This window comes from Myiozetetes cayanensis, unplaced genomic scaffold (assembly GCF_022539395.1).
Source record: "Myiozetetes cayanensis isolate MyiCay16 unplaced genomic scaffold, myiCay2020 scf34, whole genome shotgun sequence".
In the NCBI taxonomy this organism is placed as follows: domain Eukaryota; kingdom Metazoa; phylum Chordata; class Aves; order Passeriformes; family Tyrannidae; genus Myiozetetes; species Myiozetetes cayanensis.
The window spans coordinates 1,822,450-1,840,176 of NW_026087566.1; the positions used below are offsets into that span (position 1 = coordinate 1,822,450).

Consider the following 17,727-nt stretch of genomic DNA (forward strand, 5'->3'; position numbering starts at 1 on the left):
TGGCTGGGAGACACCAGTGACACTGCACAGACTGTTTCAGCCTCGCTGCTGTCCCAAAACCCCCACTGGTGCTGGAGACTCCACCACAGTGACCCAGAGCCGGGAAAACCCCTCCCTGGCGCAGCTGGAAACGGAGGCTGGAGGGGCTCAGGAAATCTCCATTCATCGGCGCTTGGGCTCCAGCCAAACTGGAGCCAAACCAACCATTTTTTTTTCCAGCTTCCCAGTAGACTGGAATTTCCACAGAGCTGTGACTGGTGGGGAAAGGGGCCAGCAAGGGGGGACTGCAGGTAGAGGCTGTCTTTGCCCCCAGCTCCATGGTGTCCAGGCTCACAGGTGGTGCCAGTGTTGTTGGTGTTCCCCTATGGGATTGGGGTCAGGGGGATGAAGGATTTTTGGGTGTCCAGGTCGGCCTGTGCAGGTGGTGGGTGGTAGGGCAGGGTGGGAAGTCGTGATTTTTGGCAGGAGGTTTAATAGACATCAGTGTTGCAGTCTCCTAAGTCCCTTTTTTTCTGGAAATGGCCCTGCACACCCTGCAGAGTCCCCAGTCCTGGCAGGAGGACTTGCCTCTTGTCAAGGGACCATGCTGTCCCCATGGAGTCACCCCCTGGGCTCACCCTAAGGGGTCATGGGGGTGCTCAGCTGCTTCACAGCTCCCAGCAGGGTCAAAAAGTCAAGGGGCTTCCCTCTCTGCCCCCAAAAGAAGCTCCCCCTCCGTGGCAGGTGTCTGCTGTGTCCTTATGGGGTGCTTGTCCCAACAAGGAGTGATGGGCTCAGCCAACCCAGGGCCTAAGCTCAGCCCAGGCACAGTTCCCAGGGCTGAGGTCAGGCCCTGGGGAAAAGGGATTTAGTGTATTAAACAGAAAACAAAACAAAACAAAACAAAAAAAAAGAGAAAGGAACTATCAAGCCCACCGACATGGGTCTGGTTTTCATTTTGAAGGAACTCTTTGTTACTTCTTTCTCATCAGCCTAATTCCTCCAAGTCCACAACACTTGGTGTGATGAGATGTGATTCCCCTCACAGCCAGGAGAAACACTCAGTTCCTTGGAAAAACGAGGCTGTGCCGGGAAGGGGGTCACTCCGGCAGGAAGCAGCGTGAGGTGGACCTTGGCTGTGTCCCACAGGAGTGTTTTCCCTCCTTCCCTTGTCCTTGTGCCCTGTGGTGGGTGGCCGAGGTGCTGCCAAGGGGCACCGGCCGCGTGATGCCAGTGTGAGGGGGGGAGGTGTCCTGCCAAGCCCCGTGGACCAGTTGAGCTGGATCCCCCCGCGTCAAACCGGGAGGGGACCGGGACCCTGCAGGGATGGAGCTGCCTCCCACCCACCCCCTCCACCCCAGCCTTCCCCCCCTTTTTTTTTTTTTCTGCCTTTCCCTTGATTCTCCTCTCGATTCTCCTCCATCTCCTTCCCTCCCTCCTGTCCCAGCCCCTTCCCCTTCCCTCCCGGCAGGGCCGGGAGCCAAAGGGACTTTGCACCCCAAGGCAGCGCTCGCTCCCCGCTCCTTCCCTGCAAGCCTCGGAGCCGCCGAAGGGAAAGCAGAATGCTCCGGTCTTATCTGCGAGGGGAGGCAGGCTCGGTGGGCAGGGTTTGCGCGAAGGCTGCTGGCTTATAAGCAGCCGGCAGCGGAGGCAAAGCTGTCTCGGAAGGCACCGAACGGGCCCCCCTTCCCCGCGCTCCGTGCAGCGCTCCCGCCGCGATGCCCCCAGCGCTGGGGCTGCTGCTCTGGCTCAGCCTGGCAGGTACCCTTCGGGCCCAGCCCGAGCCCCCCAACCGTCCCAGCACCGAGGACGGGGCCGTGGTCTTCGCCGGGGACTACAACAGCACGGCCGAGCTCGTCTTCTTCGAGAGCGTCTCGGCCAGCTGGAATTACAACACCAACCTGACGGAGGAAAACGCTGCTCTGCAGGTGGGTGGCGGGACGGGGGTGGGAGGGGGCGATGCCACCAACAGGGGCGACCCCCAGAGCCGGGGGGCTGGCGGGGGTTGGGGCGGGGTGTGGAGGCACTTGCTGCGCTTCCCTTCCTCCCTCCCTGCGGGGCTCCTGCCTCGGCGCCTCGGGATGGCAAACCAGGGCTGGGACTTGTAGTCCGGGGATCGCAGGGGTTTGCCACAGATTGGCTCTTGGAGAGGCTGTGCCCCAGAGTGACAGCTCTGGTCCCGAAACGGAGTCCAGGTTATTTTTAGAGATGATTCCTTACTCCCAGCACCTTCCACTTTCCTTCCCCCCACTCCTTCCCAGACCAGGGTCAGGTGTCAAGTGTCCCTGTCCCCATCCCTGCCTGCTGTCACCACGTCCCGGTGCCGGGGGTTGCAGTCTGGGGCAGAGTCCAGGAGCCCAAAGCACACAGGCAACTGGGTGGCATCGTGACTGAGGCTGCCATCCCTTGTGCATGTGTCCCCAGCCCATGGGGACGAAACCAGCTTTGGGAAAGCACTCCAGGCTGCTGGGAATGAGACATCAGCCCAGCTACGTGCAGGCAGAGTCCCTGTGGGGACCAACTGTATGTGCATCCCACAGGCCATGTGCGTGTTTTCCCAGGGGTTTTCCGTGTGTTCAGGCTGGATTTAGTGGGTCAGGGAGCTGGAGAGACCCAGGGGTTACTCTCACTTGGGCAAGCTGCACCTCAGACCAGGCCAGGGGATGGCAGTGCCCGGGCAGGCTGTGGAGGTTTCCCTGGATCCTGCTGTGCCCAAGGAGCTGCTGGTGGCCCCGGCACGGGGTCATGGACGTGTCACCACGTGTAGCTCAGGGATACACCTGCCACCCCTACAGCTATAGGTGCAGCTCACACACCCATAGGTGTGTTCAGGGACCCCAGTGTCACCCGAGGGCCACCACACAGCCCTGAACCCCCCAGGTCTGTGGGGACGGGAGCACAGTGTGCCCCGTGCAGGAAGGAAACACGTCTTCCTGCTCAGGGGGAAAGATCGCTGCCAGCTCCAGCCACTGCCAACTTGGCAGGACACCCGAGAGGGCCCATGTTCCCCTTCAGCCCTTTTTTTTTGGCGAGCTGATGTGATGTCTGGGCAGGCACCCAGCCTTGGCTCCAGGTGTGGTGGGGTCAGGGACCCTGGGGCAGAGCAGGAGCATCCCAGCCGTGCTGAGTCCAAGGTTAGGGCCAGGAGAGCACCTTTTCTCAAAAAGGCTTTTCTCAAAAGGTATTTCCAGGCCAGCTTTCACCCTTTTCTGTGCTATTCAATGTGTGAGGATCATCCAGGAGCTGCCTGTGATGTCAAGGCTCCTAAGCCAGCCCAGGTCGAGGTGGGGATCCAAACTCCTGAGGTCAGGCCACGATGGGGCAGAAGGGAGTGTGGTGGGATGGGGAGGCACTGACTGCTAAAGGATGAACAGCTGGGCAGCAGCACCCAAAAGGCTGAATTTAGGAGATTTGGGGAAGCCTTGGGCTATAACACAAGAGGGGCTGAGTCAGACCAACATGGCATGGGCAGCTCCAGGACCTGCCATGAAGGGTGGCCCTGGGACAAAGTGACATGGCAGGAAGGAGGCTGAAGGCAAGGGGCAGGGATGGATGGAGGGATTCTGGACAGACAGATGAACCATCTCCTGCAAGCTGGGGCTCTGGGCGAGAGGCTGGTGATGGTGTTTGGGGTTTGTGAGCTGCTCATGGGTGCAGAGTTTCTCTTGGTGTCTGGGGCAGGGCAGTCCCAGTTTCCTGGGCTGCATCCTGAGTCTTCACCAGGAGCAGGGAGAGAGTAGGGTGGGAGATTTGGGGGTCTGCTGATGTCCAGGGGCCTGTGAGCCATGCACAGGGGCAGCCCCCCAAGAGAGAGGTCCCAGCTGTGGAGGCAAAGGGCCAGGGCTGGAGGGCATGGCCACAGTGAGGGGGTCTTGGGCAGCACCGCTGGGCTCAACTCGCTCCACCGAAGCTGTCAGGAGAGTTTAGGGTGTGATTCACTCGACCAAACGCAGGCGCCTGTTCAAGGAGAAGACAAAACACAGCTGGACTCTGCTTCCTCCTGCTCCCCCAGCTCTGTGCAGGGTCTGGGGAGGGGTAAAGATGTCCCCTGTTCAGTGGGGTGATGCAAGAGCAGGGTGTCCGTGGGGCTGGCACATCCTGGCATGCTGAGGGATTGGGGGTGGTTGGTACCTGGAGTGATGCTGTGGGCACTGGGATGCCCAAGGGAAGGGTGGGAGCCTGCTGCTGGGCTGCACCTGGCACCTCTGGCATTCCCACCACCCTGTCCTAGGGCTGCGTGGGTGTGTCTGCCCCGGGCAGCTCCAACCCTGCTGCTCCACGACTCCCTTCCCTCCCCGCTGCCAGCTGAGGGAATGTGGAGATTAAAATAAAACAAACCAGGCGTGTTGGAGCCGGGCTAAAAATGCCACGAGTCACAGCTAATGAGCTCCATAAATCACACCGGGCTGGCACACGGACACCAACCAGGAGCTCTGCACGGTCTCACTCCGGCCTGTGCACTGCCTGGGCCGGGACACTCTCAAAAACTCCATTTCCCAAAAATACAGCTGACACTGGGATGTGACCATCTGCAATTCACCCTGTCCCAAAATCATGGCCACAGCTCCAGCTGCCTAAATAACCCCCCAGGGAGCTCCCTGACGCCCCACAGGCCTGAGAAGAGAGGTTGGGACAGGCAGATGGGTGGCAGAGGGACCCAAAACTCAGGGCTCAGAAGGAATGGGGTGCCCCTCTGCAAGGGGAAGCCCAGATAAGGCACTTACAGGGCACAGGGTGCAGACACCCCAAAGAGAAATGTATAGAAATAAAAATGTACAGACTCAGGAAGGAGGTACAGGAGGGAGAAAAGCAAATAGGGCATCTTGGCAGTTTTCATTTGGGCTCCTGCAAAGGTGAGAAACAAGCAGGAATAGGAATAAATTGAAGGCAGACCTCAGAGCTCCTTCTGCAACCGGGGTCTGGCAGCTGCCAGAGCCAGCCCAGGAGCACCTGGACACCCTGCCCACATGGCCTGGACACCCAATCCCAGCATTCCCACCCCATCTGGGCCACAAGACCCCAGAGCTGCCTCCAAAAGATCCTCAAAGGCCACATTAGTGGGTGTTCATCAGGAGCGCTGCAGGCGAGCAGGGGCTGCAGACTCTGCCGTGTGGGCTGGAAGCGATGTCTCTATCTGTGGATGCCATGGACTGGGGACAGCCCTGCCTGTCACCTCACATCCCATCACTTCTGACTCCCACAGACCCTTGTGGCTCTGACCCAGCTCCCCAAACCACGGCCTGGGTGGTTGGCAAGTCCCAGGGCTGGTCCTGAGCCCCTATGTCCCCTCCTGCCCTGCAGGTCCAGGCGTCGCTGAAGGAGCAGAACTTCACGGAGCTGTGGGGGAAGAAAGCCAAGGAGCTCTATGGCAACATCTGGACCAACTTCACAGACCCACAGCTGAGGAAAATCATCGGCTCCATCCAGACCCTGGGACCCTCCAACCTGCCCCTGGAAAAGAGAGAGCAGGTAGGTGAGGTGTCAGTGAAGCTCTGGGGGTGTTGCTGGGTGCTGTGAAACCCCTTGGGGGGATTTTTATCAAGCACCCAGACTCTGCTGTATTTTAGAGGGTGTCACTGCCCTCTGCACAGGGAAGACAGTGAGGGAGGGGGGAGATGGGGTGATATCACCCAGGGCTGTGGGGTGCCAGCCCTAACCTCATCTTGGAGCTATCCCGGCGGGAACTGGAGATTTCCTGCTTACACAGAGAGCCTTGGGCGTCACCTGGAGACCAGCCAGGCTGTGCCCACCGCCAGGGCCAGCTCTGCCGACCCCTCGGCGCTCCTTAGGGATGCAGCCCCCTGAAAAGCAGGGCTGCTGCAGCCACCCGGCTGCTGAGCCGCCAGCGAGGCAAGGAATGCCTTGGTGACACAGTTCCGTGCGAGGGACATCGGGACACCCCGAGACTTCCCCGTCTCGGTCCCGAGCTTTCAGGGCAGTTTGCCCTGAATTTTCATTTCTGTGCACGAAAATATTGCCCGGGCTGAGGCTGGCGGGCACCCACCTCTGCACCAGCGCAGGGACCGTCCCCTCCGTCCCGACCCGTGGCTCCCCGACAGCCGTTCCCACCGAAGCCCTGGCAAAGCCCAGGGATACAATCCTTTCCGGAGAACTGTCGGCGCCGGTTCCTTCCGGGAAACCCATCCCTGCCTTCTCCCAAATAACAGAGAGCATCGTGTCTCCTCCCTGCCCATCAGTCATGTCTCGCCCATCCCTGGGCAGCTCCATCCCACAGCCGCCACCGTCCCCATCCCCGTCCCCTCCGCCCAGCTGGAGCAGAGGGATGGGAGCAGAGAGAGAGAGAGAGAGAGCAGAGGAATTTCCTTCCCTGGGAATGGGTTTCCCGGGCATGTTCCAGGAAACCTCCTGTTGCTATTGTTTGCTGTTGTTGAAGTTCACAACAGAAATAAATCCCCCTCCTCCTCCTCCTCCTCCTGCTTTTCTTCTGCTGTTTTTTTTAACCCGTTTAGATAAACAGGCTGTGCCGTGGCCCCGCTGACAAACAGCTTTATAAACAGCCCCTCTCCAGAACACCACTCTGCAGGGATTGTCTGTCCCAGAGAGCCTCCCTGCTCCCACCCTGCCATGGGTGCAAAAACCCGGAGTGATAACACACTTATCTCACCGAAACCGTGCTGTGTAAACACAGCCATCCTTCTCTGCATCCCTCCGGGCACACACAGCCTGTGGATCCCTCCTGAAGGCTCATTCCCGTCCCCCCTTCCAACCCCAACACCTTTTCCTTTCCCACAGTACAACACCATCCTCAGCGACATGGACAAGATCTACTCCACGGCCAAGGTGTGCCTGCCCAACGGCACCTGCTGGGATCTGGAGCCAGGTATGGCCCCTGTTCCCCTCGACCCTGCAGGGTGCAGAGCACCCCATGGTCCCCACACCCTCGGTGGGTTGGGATTGGCAGATCCCCCCCACGTTCATCGGGGTTGTCCCAGGGTGAGGACTGGTCCGATGTGCTGATGGTGGTGGTGGCATCTCTGCAGAGCCACTGCGGGATGTGCCCTCTCCTCCCATCCCTCTCTCATGTCCTGCTTGTCCCCTCTGTCCCAGACCTCTCGGACATCATGGCCACGTCCCGCAGCTACAGGAAGCTGCTCTATGCCTGGGAGGGGTGGCACAACGCCGCGGGGAACCCGCTGCGCGCCAAGTACGAGGCCTTCGTGAACCTGAGCAACGAGGCCTATTCGGCAGATGGTACAAACCCAGGGGGGCACACGGGGGGTGGTCAGGGGTCAGGGGTGGGAACTGGGGCTGGGACAATGCCCTGCTGCTCTCCCTCACCCTGCACACAGCCGCAGATCCAGTTTCCATTTTCCCTGGTGCCGGCACTACGGGGAAAGGGGCAAAAATCCTACTGATGGTCCCTGAGCCCAGATTTTGGGGCAGCCTCTGGGGGGCTGGAGCCAGAGGCCATCCCTATCTCCCTGGTAGGATTCAAGGACACAGGCAGCTACTGGCGCTCCTGGTACGACTCAGACACCTTTGAGGAGGACCTGGAGAGTATCTACACGCAGCTGGAGCCGCTCTACCTCAACCTGCACGCCTTCGTCCGGAGGAAGCTCTATGACCGCTACGGCCCCAAATACATCAACCTGAGGGGTCCCATCCCTGCTCACCTCCTGGGTAAGAGACGGGACCACCCCCAGCCTCTGCCCAGAGGTGCTGGTGGGGCCGGAGGGGCACACAGAGCTACCACCAGCTCTGCTCCAGCTGTTTTCTCTTCTCAGGGAACATGTGGGCTCAGCAGTGGAACAACATCTATGACCTGATGGTGCCCTACCCTGAGAAGCCCAACCTTGATGTCACGAGCACCATGGTGCAGCAGGTGATGGGCTGAGGGACTCACTGGGGACAGCAGGGGCAAAAAAATGGGGGTGTTGCCCAAGGCTGGCCCATGACATTGACCCCATGGGAGTGGTTTACCTGCATAGGGGACAGCAGAAAAGCCACGTCCAGAGGGGAAGGGACAAAGAAATAACCTCACTTTGTCCCTGGAAGTGGGTGGGCAAAGAGGAAGGGCAGTGCAGTGGGATGGGTGCCAGTCCCAGTGTTGGGGGCTGTGTCCACACCATCACACAGCTCTGAGTACCCCTGAGGCATCAGCCCTGCTCCCTTCTCCTGTCCCTGCTGGGCACCAGCACCATTGCTCGGTGCTTCTTAGGGGTCCACACCAGTGCTGGGACTGGGACTCCCCATCACAGTGAGAGGGGCTGGACCTTGATCCCTTGGAATGATTCAATTCATCCCTGTGGTGCTGGGAGAGCACCAGGGGCAGTGCCCTGGGCATGGGCAGCCCCTTCCTCAGCCATAACCCCCTGCCTGCTGCCCACCAGGGCTGGAATGCCACCCACATGTTCCGGGTCTCGGAGGAGTTCTTCACCTCCCTGGGGCTGCTGGAGATGCCCCCCGAATTCTGGGACAAGTCCATGCTGGAGAAGCCGACGGATGGGCGGGAGGTGGTGTGTCACGCCTCGGCCTGGGACTTCTACAACCGCAAGGACTTCAGGTCTGAGGGGGCACCAGGGCACAGGGCTGTAGAGTAAGACCCTCCTCCATCCCCCTTGGTGGTCACCTCTTTGGGGACCCGCAGCCTGGCCCTGCAGCCCAGCCTGAGACAAGGTCTTGGGTGACCACACTGTCCTGCCTTCCCCTCCACTGGGTCTTTCCCTTAATCCATGGGCTACTGTCACCTGCTCCAGGACTGTGGAGGGTCCTTGCTGTGGAGGGTGAGCACAGACAGCCATGGTCCCTCACCCAGCTCAGGCAGTGCTGTTTTCACCCGGCAGGATCAAGCAGTGCACGTCGGTGACCATGGAGCAGCTGTTCACGGTGCACCACGAGATGGGCCACATCCAGTACTACCTGCAGTACAAGGACCAGCCCGTCTCCTTCCGCAGCGGGGCCAACCCTGGCTTCCACGAGGCCATCGGTGATGTCCTGTCCCTGTCTGTCTCCACCCCCAGCCACCTCCAGAAAATCGGTCTCCTCAGCAGTGTCACTCAGGACGAAGGTACAGCAGCCACCCCACGGAACTGTGTGGCCTGGGAGGGCTCAGGCACTGCCTGTGGCACCAGGAAGGGTTTGGGAGATGCCAGGGTGGGCTGCAGTCTGGCAATACAGTCCAGAGCAGGCAAAACCCCTTCTCATCTCCATAGGTCCTTGCAGGACCTATTTTGTCTGCATAGGTCCATGTAGGACCTATTTTGTATCCATAGGTCCATGCACAAGCCCTTCTTATCTCCATGGGTCCTTCTAGGACCTATTTTGTCTCCATGGGTCCATGCAGGACCTATTTTGTCTCCATGGGCCCATCCACAACCTCTTCCTGTCTCCGTGGGCCTTTGTAGAAAACCCTTCTTGGCTCCATCCTCTTCACCCCTGAGGACAGGGAGGATGCTCTCCAGAGCTCATCTGTGCCTTTCCCTTCTCCATCAGAGCCCCCAAACCTGCAAACAACATCTTTGTGCTCGATTGGCTTTGACCTTTCCAGCATTCCTCCCTCCCTCCCTCACCAAGAAACATCCACCGCGGGAGCTCCCGGTGCGGCTCTGCGGAGGTGGCACCGAGCGCTTCCATGCACAGTCACGGGGACAGTCAGGGGCAGAGGCAGAGCAGGACTTGTCCCTGCAGGGCACTGCCTGCCTTGGCAGGAGCCTGTGCCCCCTCCCGACGTCTCTCAGCCGCCACATCGGAGCAGACGGCGGCAGAGGAACCTGAGCTGCCCCAGGCTCTGCTTGGCGGAAGAGGGACGGTGCTGGGATCCTCCTGCCGCGTCATTAAATGCGTTTTATGATGAGAAAGACATCTCAGCAGCCAAGAGAGTTGGGCCAGCGCTGCACAAACACCACGGAGCAGATGGTCCCCGCCTCGAGCCACGGCTGCCCGGCCAGCCAGCCCTTGGCAGGCGGGCTACCATAGTGGTGGCAGCCAGTGGCCCCTCAGGCAGCGCTGCCAACCCCTCTCTGACCCCACAGCTTCAGCTGAGTCTCCTCCAGCAGATCCTTCCCCAACCTTCCTTCCCCAGGTTTTCTCGGGGGGGAAATGTTGAGACGCCGTGCCCAGTTCTCACCCAGACCTGCTCGCCTTCTTACCCACCTGGTGGCCGTAGCCTTGTCTATCCAGGCTCCTTCCCAGCCTGGTTCAGGCTCTGTTTTCCACAGAGAGCGACATCAACTACCTGCTGAAGATGGCCCTGGAGAAGATTGCCTTCCTACCCTTCGGCTACCTCATCGACCAGTGGCGCTGGAACGTGTTCAGTGGCCACACGCCCCCCAGCCGCTACAACTACGACTGGTGGTACCTGAGGTAGAGGACAGCCACCCAGGGGGGTGGGGGTGTGCAAGGAAGGTGGGCAGGAAAGAGGAAAGGAAGGAAAAAAAGGGAAAAGTAGCAGTGGAGATGGCTGGAGAACAACGGATAGATGGGTGGGTGGGACGGATGGGTAGATGAGTGGATGGATGGATAGAAATACATGGAATCACACTCTAATTGGCCAGATTTCCTCAGCATTGTACCATCCCTTCCCATTGCCTGCCTCGATTCTTCTGATCCCTTATTATTTGCATGCTCATGCTGCTGTCCTCTGTTGTCTGCAGAACCAAATACCAGGGTATCTGTGCCCCAGTCTCAAGGAATGAGAGCAACTTTGACCCTGGAGCAAAGTACCACATCCCTGGGAACACCCCTTACATCAGGTAGAGGAAGTGTTGGCAAGGGGGACTGAGTTTTGGGGTGCAGTGGGTGGGGGCTCAGCTCTGTGGGGGAAGGGACTGGGACATGCTGCTCCGGCTCGAGACACGGAGATCACTCAGCGCTTGAGACCACGAGTGATGGCCTTGAGCTCTGGGATCTCGCCTGCTTCCCTTTGCCCCCCCAGTCCTGACCTTCCTGGGCTCCCTTGGCAGGTACTTTGTGAGCTTCATCCTGCAGTTCCAGTTTCACAAGGCGCTGTGCCAGGCGGCCGGCCACAGCGGTCCCCTGCACACCTGCGACATCTACGAGTCCAGAGAGGCTGGAGACAAGCTCAGGTGGGGACAGAAGGGGGTCAGGATGCTCCCCGTGGGTAGATGTGTGCGTGGAAGCTGGTGGAGTGCAAAGGCAGGGAAGAAGAAAGGAAGGAAGCAAAAAGTGGCTGTGGAGATGGCTGGAGAAACAGCTTTGTGGATGGATGGATGGATGGATGGATGGATGGATGGATGGATGGATGGATGGATGGATGAGTGGATGGAAATACATGGAAGCATCCCCACTCATGGTGGGGTGAGTGGTCCTCACCAGAGTACTACTCTTGTCCCTGCCATGAGCTCCCACCCAGACAAGAGGCCACTAAAGCACATTTGGTCCCTGATGACTCCCTGGGTGTTAAATGCAGGAGTTTGTGATGAGGAGTCAGCCCTCAGTCCCCACACGCAGGTGGTGGCTCCAGAGGCAGTTCCCACATTCATGTCCCACTCCTGAAGGAATAGCACCTTCAACCCTTGTGATGCTGAGATACCATCACTGCTTCTCTCCCCTCCATCCCCTGGCCTCATGTTGGCTCTCGCTGTCCCACTGCTCTGCAGGGAAGTGTTGAAAGCTGGGTCTTCCCAGTCGTGGCAGGACATCCTGTACAACCTCACTGGCACGAATAAGATGGATGCTGGGCCCCTCCTGGAGTACTTCAGCCCTGTCACCAAGTGGCTTCAGGAGCAGAACAACAAGACCAACGAGGTGCTGGGCTGGCCTGACTTTGATTGGCAACCCCCTCTCCCTGAAGGCTACCCCGAAGGCATCGGTAAGGCTGCAGCTCCATCCCGGGGCTGGGGAGGGGCAGGAAGATGTCCCTAAGGGACACCACTAATCCTAAGTGCTGACAGAGGTCTCTGCAGTGGGTGGGGTGGTTGTCATGGCAGGAATAACCAGCTCTGGCAGAGTCTTACAGGGTGTTGCTTCCCAGGAAGCAGGTGCCACTGACGTACCACTGTGGCAATGCCATCAGCTTCTCCACGGGATAGTTCTCTTGCTTCTCCTGACCTTCCCCCACCTCTCCTCCCCCATTTATCTCCTCCTCTAGACAAAATAACAGATGAAGCACAAGCCAAAGAGTTCCTGGCCGAGTACAACAGCACGGCCGAGGTGGTGTGGAACGCCTACACCGAGGCATCCTGGGCCTACAACACCAACATCACCGACCACAACAAGGAGGTCATGGTATGGGAACGACCCCGGGGCTGTGCAGGGAAAGCCAACAGCCAGGGCAGGCAGCTGGAGCCCCAGGAGTTGCTCTGAAAACCAGGGCAGCCTCTGCCCCTCGCCCAGGGGGAACATTCTCACCCTTTTCCATGAGCACCCTCAGCGTTCCATGGGGTACCACGGAACCACCTCCTCCATGGGGAGGGTGTCACTCGTGGGGTGCCAGGTGACGTTTCTGGTGATGGCCTGGGTCTTGGGGATCTCAGAGTAACTCCTCTGCTGTCCTCGTAGCTGGAGAAGAACTTGGCCATGTCCAAGCACACCCTTGATTACGGCATGAGGGCCAGGCAGTTTGACACCTCCGACTTCCAGGACCAAAGCGTCACCCGCATCCTCAAGAAGCTGAGTGTCATCGAGAGGGCAGCCCTGCCTGAGGATGAGCTGAGGGAGGTGAGCAGCAAGGGGACAGAGTGGGTTGGGGTGTCCCTTGCCACTGCCCTGTGTGGAGACACAGGCTCCCCCCAAAATTTAGGAGGTTCCATTGGGCAGCCACGCCCTGCCCTTGAAAAAGGTGACAGCTTGGTGCCTTCTACACAAAGCCAAGAGCCTCATCTCCAGGTTTTCCCACCCAAAGTTTGCCTTTCCCAGGCTTCAGTGGGGCCTGGATGTTTGGGGGACAACGGCACTTTGCTTGTTGGCCCCAAGGTCCCCTTGTTGCCTCTGTTTGGGGTCACACTTGGCCTTGGAAGGGACCAGAGGACAACACCTGAGCACCCCTCAGTGGGCTGTGGCATTGTCCAATGTCAGGAGCAAGGATAACCTGTTTACATGATTTCCTTTGCAGTATAACACCCTCCTCTCAGACATGGAGACCACGTACAGCGTGGCCAAGGTCTGCAGAGACGACAAAACCTGCCTCCCACTGGATCCTGGTAAGATCTGGCAGGGTGTCCTGGGAGGCACCTGCCCAGGCCCAGAAAGGGGGATTTTTTAATGAGGGCATGAAGAAAGGGCATGAAGGGTCCTTCCACCTCCTCTGTGATGGCCCATGAGCAGCACATTGGCTCTTGCTCCACTGTGTCAGCCCAGCTCAGCTGAGAGCACCACTTCAGCCTCGTTGCTCTCTCCTCAGACCTCACAGACATCATGGCCACCTCTCGGGACTATGACGAGCTCCTCTTTGCCTGGAAGGGCTGGAGGGATGCCTCTGGGAAGAAGATGAGGAACAGCTACAAGCGATACGTGGAGCTGAGCAACAAGGCAGCCATGCTCAACGGTCAGTGCCCCGCTCCCTCGGAGCCCACCCCACGGTCCTAACCCCCTGTGAGCAGAGGACTGGGCTCTTCACCCAGCTGGGGGTCGTAATCCTAAAAGTGTGGAGGTCCCACTTAATCCCATGAGCTTTGTTGTCTCGTAGATATGGAGGGACCTGGGGTGCCTGAGCAGCAAAACAAGACTTTGCCCCAGAAGGGCGGTGTCTGACAGCTTCTGCTCTTGCCCTGGTTACACAGGTTACACAGACAATGGGGCCTACTGGAGATCCCTGTATGAGACACCCACCTTCGAGGAAGACCTGGAGAGGCTGTACCTGCAGCTGCAGCCCCTGTACCTCCACCTGCACGCCTACGTACGCCGGGCCCTCTACAAGAAGTACGGTGCAGAGCACGTAAACCTGAGGGGGCCCATCCCTGCTCATCTGCTAGGTGAGGATGGGCCGTGTCTCCCACCAGGAATGGGTGGCTCTGGCTCATGCCAAGAGCTGGGGCTGGTGTCTGTTCAGCTCTGGCTGAAGGGCCGAGGTCCCACGGAATGGGTGTGCAGAAGGCAGTCCGCCCCAGGGAAGGGCAGCATGGATGTGCAGGCAGGGCAGGGATCCTGACAGGGCAGGGACCAGGCAGGGTGGTCCAGCTGTGCAGGAGAAAGGAATAACTGGTTCCTTTTGCTCTCCTCTCCCTGTCTTCCTCCTGTCATCCTCCTGCATTTCCCAGGCAACATGTGGGCTCAGTCGTGGTCCAACATTTTCGACCTGGTGATACCTTTCCCGGATGCCACCAAGGTGGATGCCACCCCAGCCATGAAAAACCAGGTCAGTGCTTTTCCAGGCTGCTCTGGGGAAGCCCCTTGGGACCCAGCACCTTTTGGCTGTTGCCAAAAAAAAAAATCCACGCCTCAACTGTATTCTCTCCCCACCTGGATGTGTAGTGGCTGGATCCAGCTCCAGTTGGTTCCCAAAGATCCCTCTGCCCAGAACAACAAGGTTATCCCTGGCTTCCCATCCTTCCCACAGCCCCTGGAACTCCCATCACCCCTCACCAGGTCCTGCTCTCTCCCCAGGGCTGGACACCCAAGAGGATGTTTGAAGAGTCAGATCGTTTCTTTACCTCCCTGGGCCTCATCCCCATGCCCCAGGAGTTCTGGGACAAGTCCATGATCGAGAAGCCGTCGGACGGGCGGGAGGTCGTGTGTCACGCCTCGGCCTGGGACTTCTACAACCGCAAGGACTTCAGGTGCCCGTGGGGAGCAGGTGGTGGCCACGCCTCGTGTGGTGCTGGGGCAGGGAGAGGCATCTCTGTAGAACAAGGGCACGTGGGCTGATGCCACTGCAGCGTCTCCTGCCCTGTGGCTGTGGCACCCCCGCTATGGCACTGCCTCTGCCACCCAAAGTGCTGGCACTGCTGGCGGGGGCCCCCGCGGTGGATGGAGGGCAGTCACTGCCTTCCCTACCCTGGAGAACGAAAAACCCAATGGAAAGGGACAGGGAAGGGGTAGGGTCAGCAGGAGATGCAGGAGAAGAGAGAGACCAAACCCACGGAGCAGGACCAGCCCAGCCTGGCATCACACGTGGGGTGGGGGCGCATGGAAAGGGAGGCCAAAGGGAAAAACAGCTCAAGGGGACGTGATGTATCCCGGAGATCTTCACAGCAGCACTGCCCTCCCTTCTCCCCTGACCCCCCTGTCCTGGTGCAGGATCAAGCAGTGCACGGTGGTGAACATGGACGACCTGATCACGGTGCACCACGAGATGGGCCACGTCCAGTACTTCCTGCAGTACAAGGACCAGCCCATCTCCTTCCGGGATGGGGCCAATCCTGGCTTCCACGAGGCCGTCGGGGACGTCATGGCCTTGTCCGTCTCCACCCCCAAACACCTGCACAGCATCAACCTGCTGGATGAAGTCATGGAAAACCAAGGTGAGCTGGGAGGGAGGCACCACACGCTGGTGGGAACAGCCAGAAATGCAGAGGGTCAGGAGGGCCTGGGCAGGGTGGAAGGGGTCAGGGACATACATGGTGGCTTTGTGTGCATGGAGGGCTCAGGACCTGCTGGGGACACCCTGCTGTGGGGCAGAATGACCCATCCAGGGTGGAGGGATGGGTGCAGCACTGCCCTGCTCACACCTCCACGCCCTGGGCAGAGAGTGACATTAACTACCTGATGAGCATCGCCCTGGACAAAATCGCCTTCCTGCCCTTCGGGTACCTCATGGACCAGTGGCGCTGGAAGGTGTTTGATGGGCGGATCAAGGACGACGAGTACAACAAGGAGTGGTGGAACCTCAGGTATGACTGAATTCACAGCCATCTCTAGGGCAAGGCCTTGGCCTTCGTCCCACTGGGTGTTTTTTCCCTGTGGTCCAGTTGGCTGCAATGGGACACCCTGGGATTCACAACCCCTCACACTGTCCCGTGGTGTCCCCTCCCATTTTACTTCACCCTCTTCTCCCCATGCTGGGCTAACTCTCCCTCTCTGGCCCAGGATAAAATACCAGGGCTTGTGCCCACCAGCAGTGAGGTCTGAAGATGACTTTGACCCCGGCTCAAAGTTTCACATCCCTGCCAACGTCCCCTACATCAGGTGAGCAAGCAGGGCTGGGGCTCGAGGGACACCACTTGGGACACAGAGGCAGGGCCTCCAGTTCAGGTGCCAGCAGTAGCACCTTTTTTCCTGGCTGGTGGGATACCTGGTGGCACCATCCTGAGGGTGCTGGGCACCAGCAGGGTCTATTCCCATCTCCTCATCCCTCTCCACCAGGTACTTTGTCAGCTTCGTGATCCAGTTCCAATTCCACCAGGCTCTCTGTAGCGCAGCGGGGCACATGGGTCCCCTGCACACCTGTGACATCTACCAGTCCCAGGAGGCTGGGAAGATCCTGGGGTATGTGTGTGGGCAGGGCAGAGCCAAGGGGTTTATGTTCCCAGATACCTTCAACCCAGCCCAGAAAGTCAGGAGGCAGCGCAGCCCCTGCTCATCCCTCCCACCCCCGCCCAAGCGTGGGATGCTCCAGCCCCTGGGGTGTGGGCAGGGGGTGCCTGGGGCAGGGGGCACCTTGGGCTGGGCACTGGGGCTGTGATTGCAAAAGCAGCCACTAGATGGTAGCTGGGCCCCTGGCAGGTGGAAGGCTCCCTCCCTCCTCCTCCTCCTCCTCCTCCTCCTCCTCCTCCTCCTCCTCCTCCTCCTCCTCCCAGCCCCCATTTCCTTAGGGAAAACAACCCCCTTGCTTCAGGAGAAGCACCTGCAAAATTAACCCTTTCACCCAGGAACTGCTCTGCATCAGGCTGGGCTTCTAATCCCTGCCATCCCCCCTTTACCCACAAGCTAAACCTCCCTCCTTGTGCCTTGGGCTGGCAGCCCTGCGGTCCTGAGGGTACAGACTGTACCCAGGGCTGCTGACACCAAGAGCCCCCGGGGAAAAGGGAAGGGCTGGTGGCCAAGAGGGTGATGGGGAACCCACTGGAGCTCGTTTCTCCTGCCACAGGGATGCCCTGAAGCTGGGCTTCAGCAAGCCATGGCCTGAGGCCATGCAGCTCATCACGGGGCAGCCCAACATGTCAGCAGAGGCCCTGATGAGCTACTTCGAGCCGCTCATGACATGGCTGGAGAAGGAGAATGAGAAGAACGGGGAGGTCCTGGGCTGGCCTGAGTACAGCTGGACTCCTTACTCAGGTATGCCAAGCACAGCAGGCCCATGATGGGGCAGAGCTCGGCCCTCACCAGGGCCAGGATGAGATGGACCTGTCTTGGTGACCCCCCTGGCCACCCCAAAACCCACAGGGCGTTTGGATGTTTCTCCTTGATTCCTCCTGGAGCTGAGTCTAAAGGGCATCCAAAACACCAGCAAGGCAGAGCTGGTGACCCAACATACCACAGCCCAAAGCCACCACACTCACCACATCTCTCATTTCTCCCTTTTCCAGCCACTCCAGCCACAGATGGCTCCAGCAAAACTGATTTCCTGGGAATGTCCCTGACCAAAAGTCAAGCCTCGGCAGGCGCCTGGGTCCTGCTGGCCCTGGCACTCGTCTTCCTGATCACCACCATCTTCTTCGGCGTCAAGTTCTCCTTGTCCAGGAGAAAGGCCTTCAAATCCAGCTCAGAAATGGAACTGAAATAAGGCAGCCACCAGCGGGGCAGCACGGGCAGGGTGCAAGCACGGGCGCTTGGCCAGGCTGGCAGCCACGCCACGGGCACACTTGCCAACAAAGCCATGGGTTTCCACAGCCCAGGACTCCTCTCTCCTATCAGGTCAGACATTTCTTTCCACTATGCAAGAGCCAAAGC

The 17,727-nt window shown here is 59.3% G+C and overlaps 1 protein-coding gene across 1 annotated transcript; it reads left to right on the forward strand.

Annotated features, from left to right (window-relative positions):
• Positions 1-1,656: 1,656 nt before the first annotated feature.
• Positions 1,657-17,669, forward strand: ACE (angiotensin I converting enzyme). Its single transcript, XM_050327588.1, has 25 exons — positions 1,657-1,907; positions 5,281-5,448; positions 6,733-6,820; positions 7,048-7,191; positions 7,429-7,620; positions 7,725-7,822; positions 8,331-8,503; positions 8,784-9,007; positions 10,158-10,302; positions 10,593-10,691; positions 10,902-11,024; positions 11,559-11,770; positions 12,050-12,186; positions 12,460-12,618; positions 13,013-13,100; positions 13,301-13,444; positions 13,680-13,871; positions 14,157-14,254; positions 14,503-14,675; positions 15,136-15,359; positions 15,584-15,728; positions 15,925-16,023; positions 16,201-16,323; positions 16,925-17,112; positions 17,364-17,669. Exons 1-25 carry the CDS (start codon positions 1,698-1,700, stop codon positions 17,558-17,560), a joined length of 3,843 nt encoding a protein of 1,280 aa, XP_050183545.1. The 5' UTR covers positions 1,657-1,697; the 3' UTR covers positions 17,561-17,669.
• Positions 17,670-17,727: the final 58 nt, after the last annotated feature.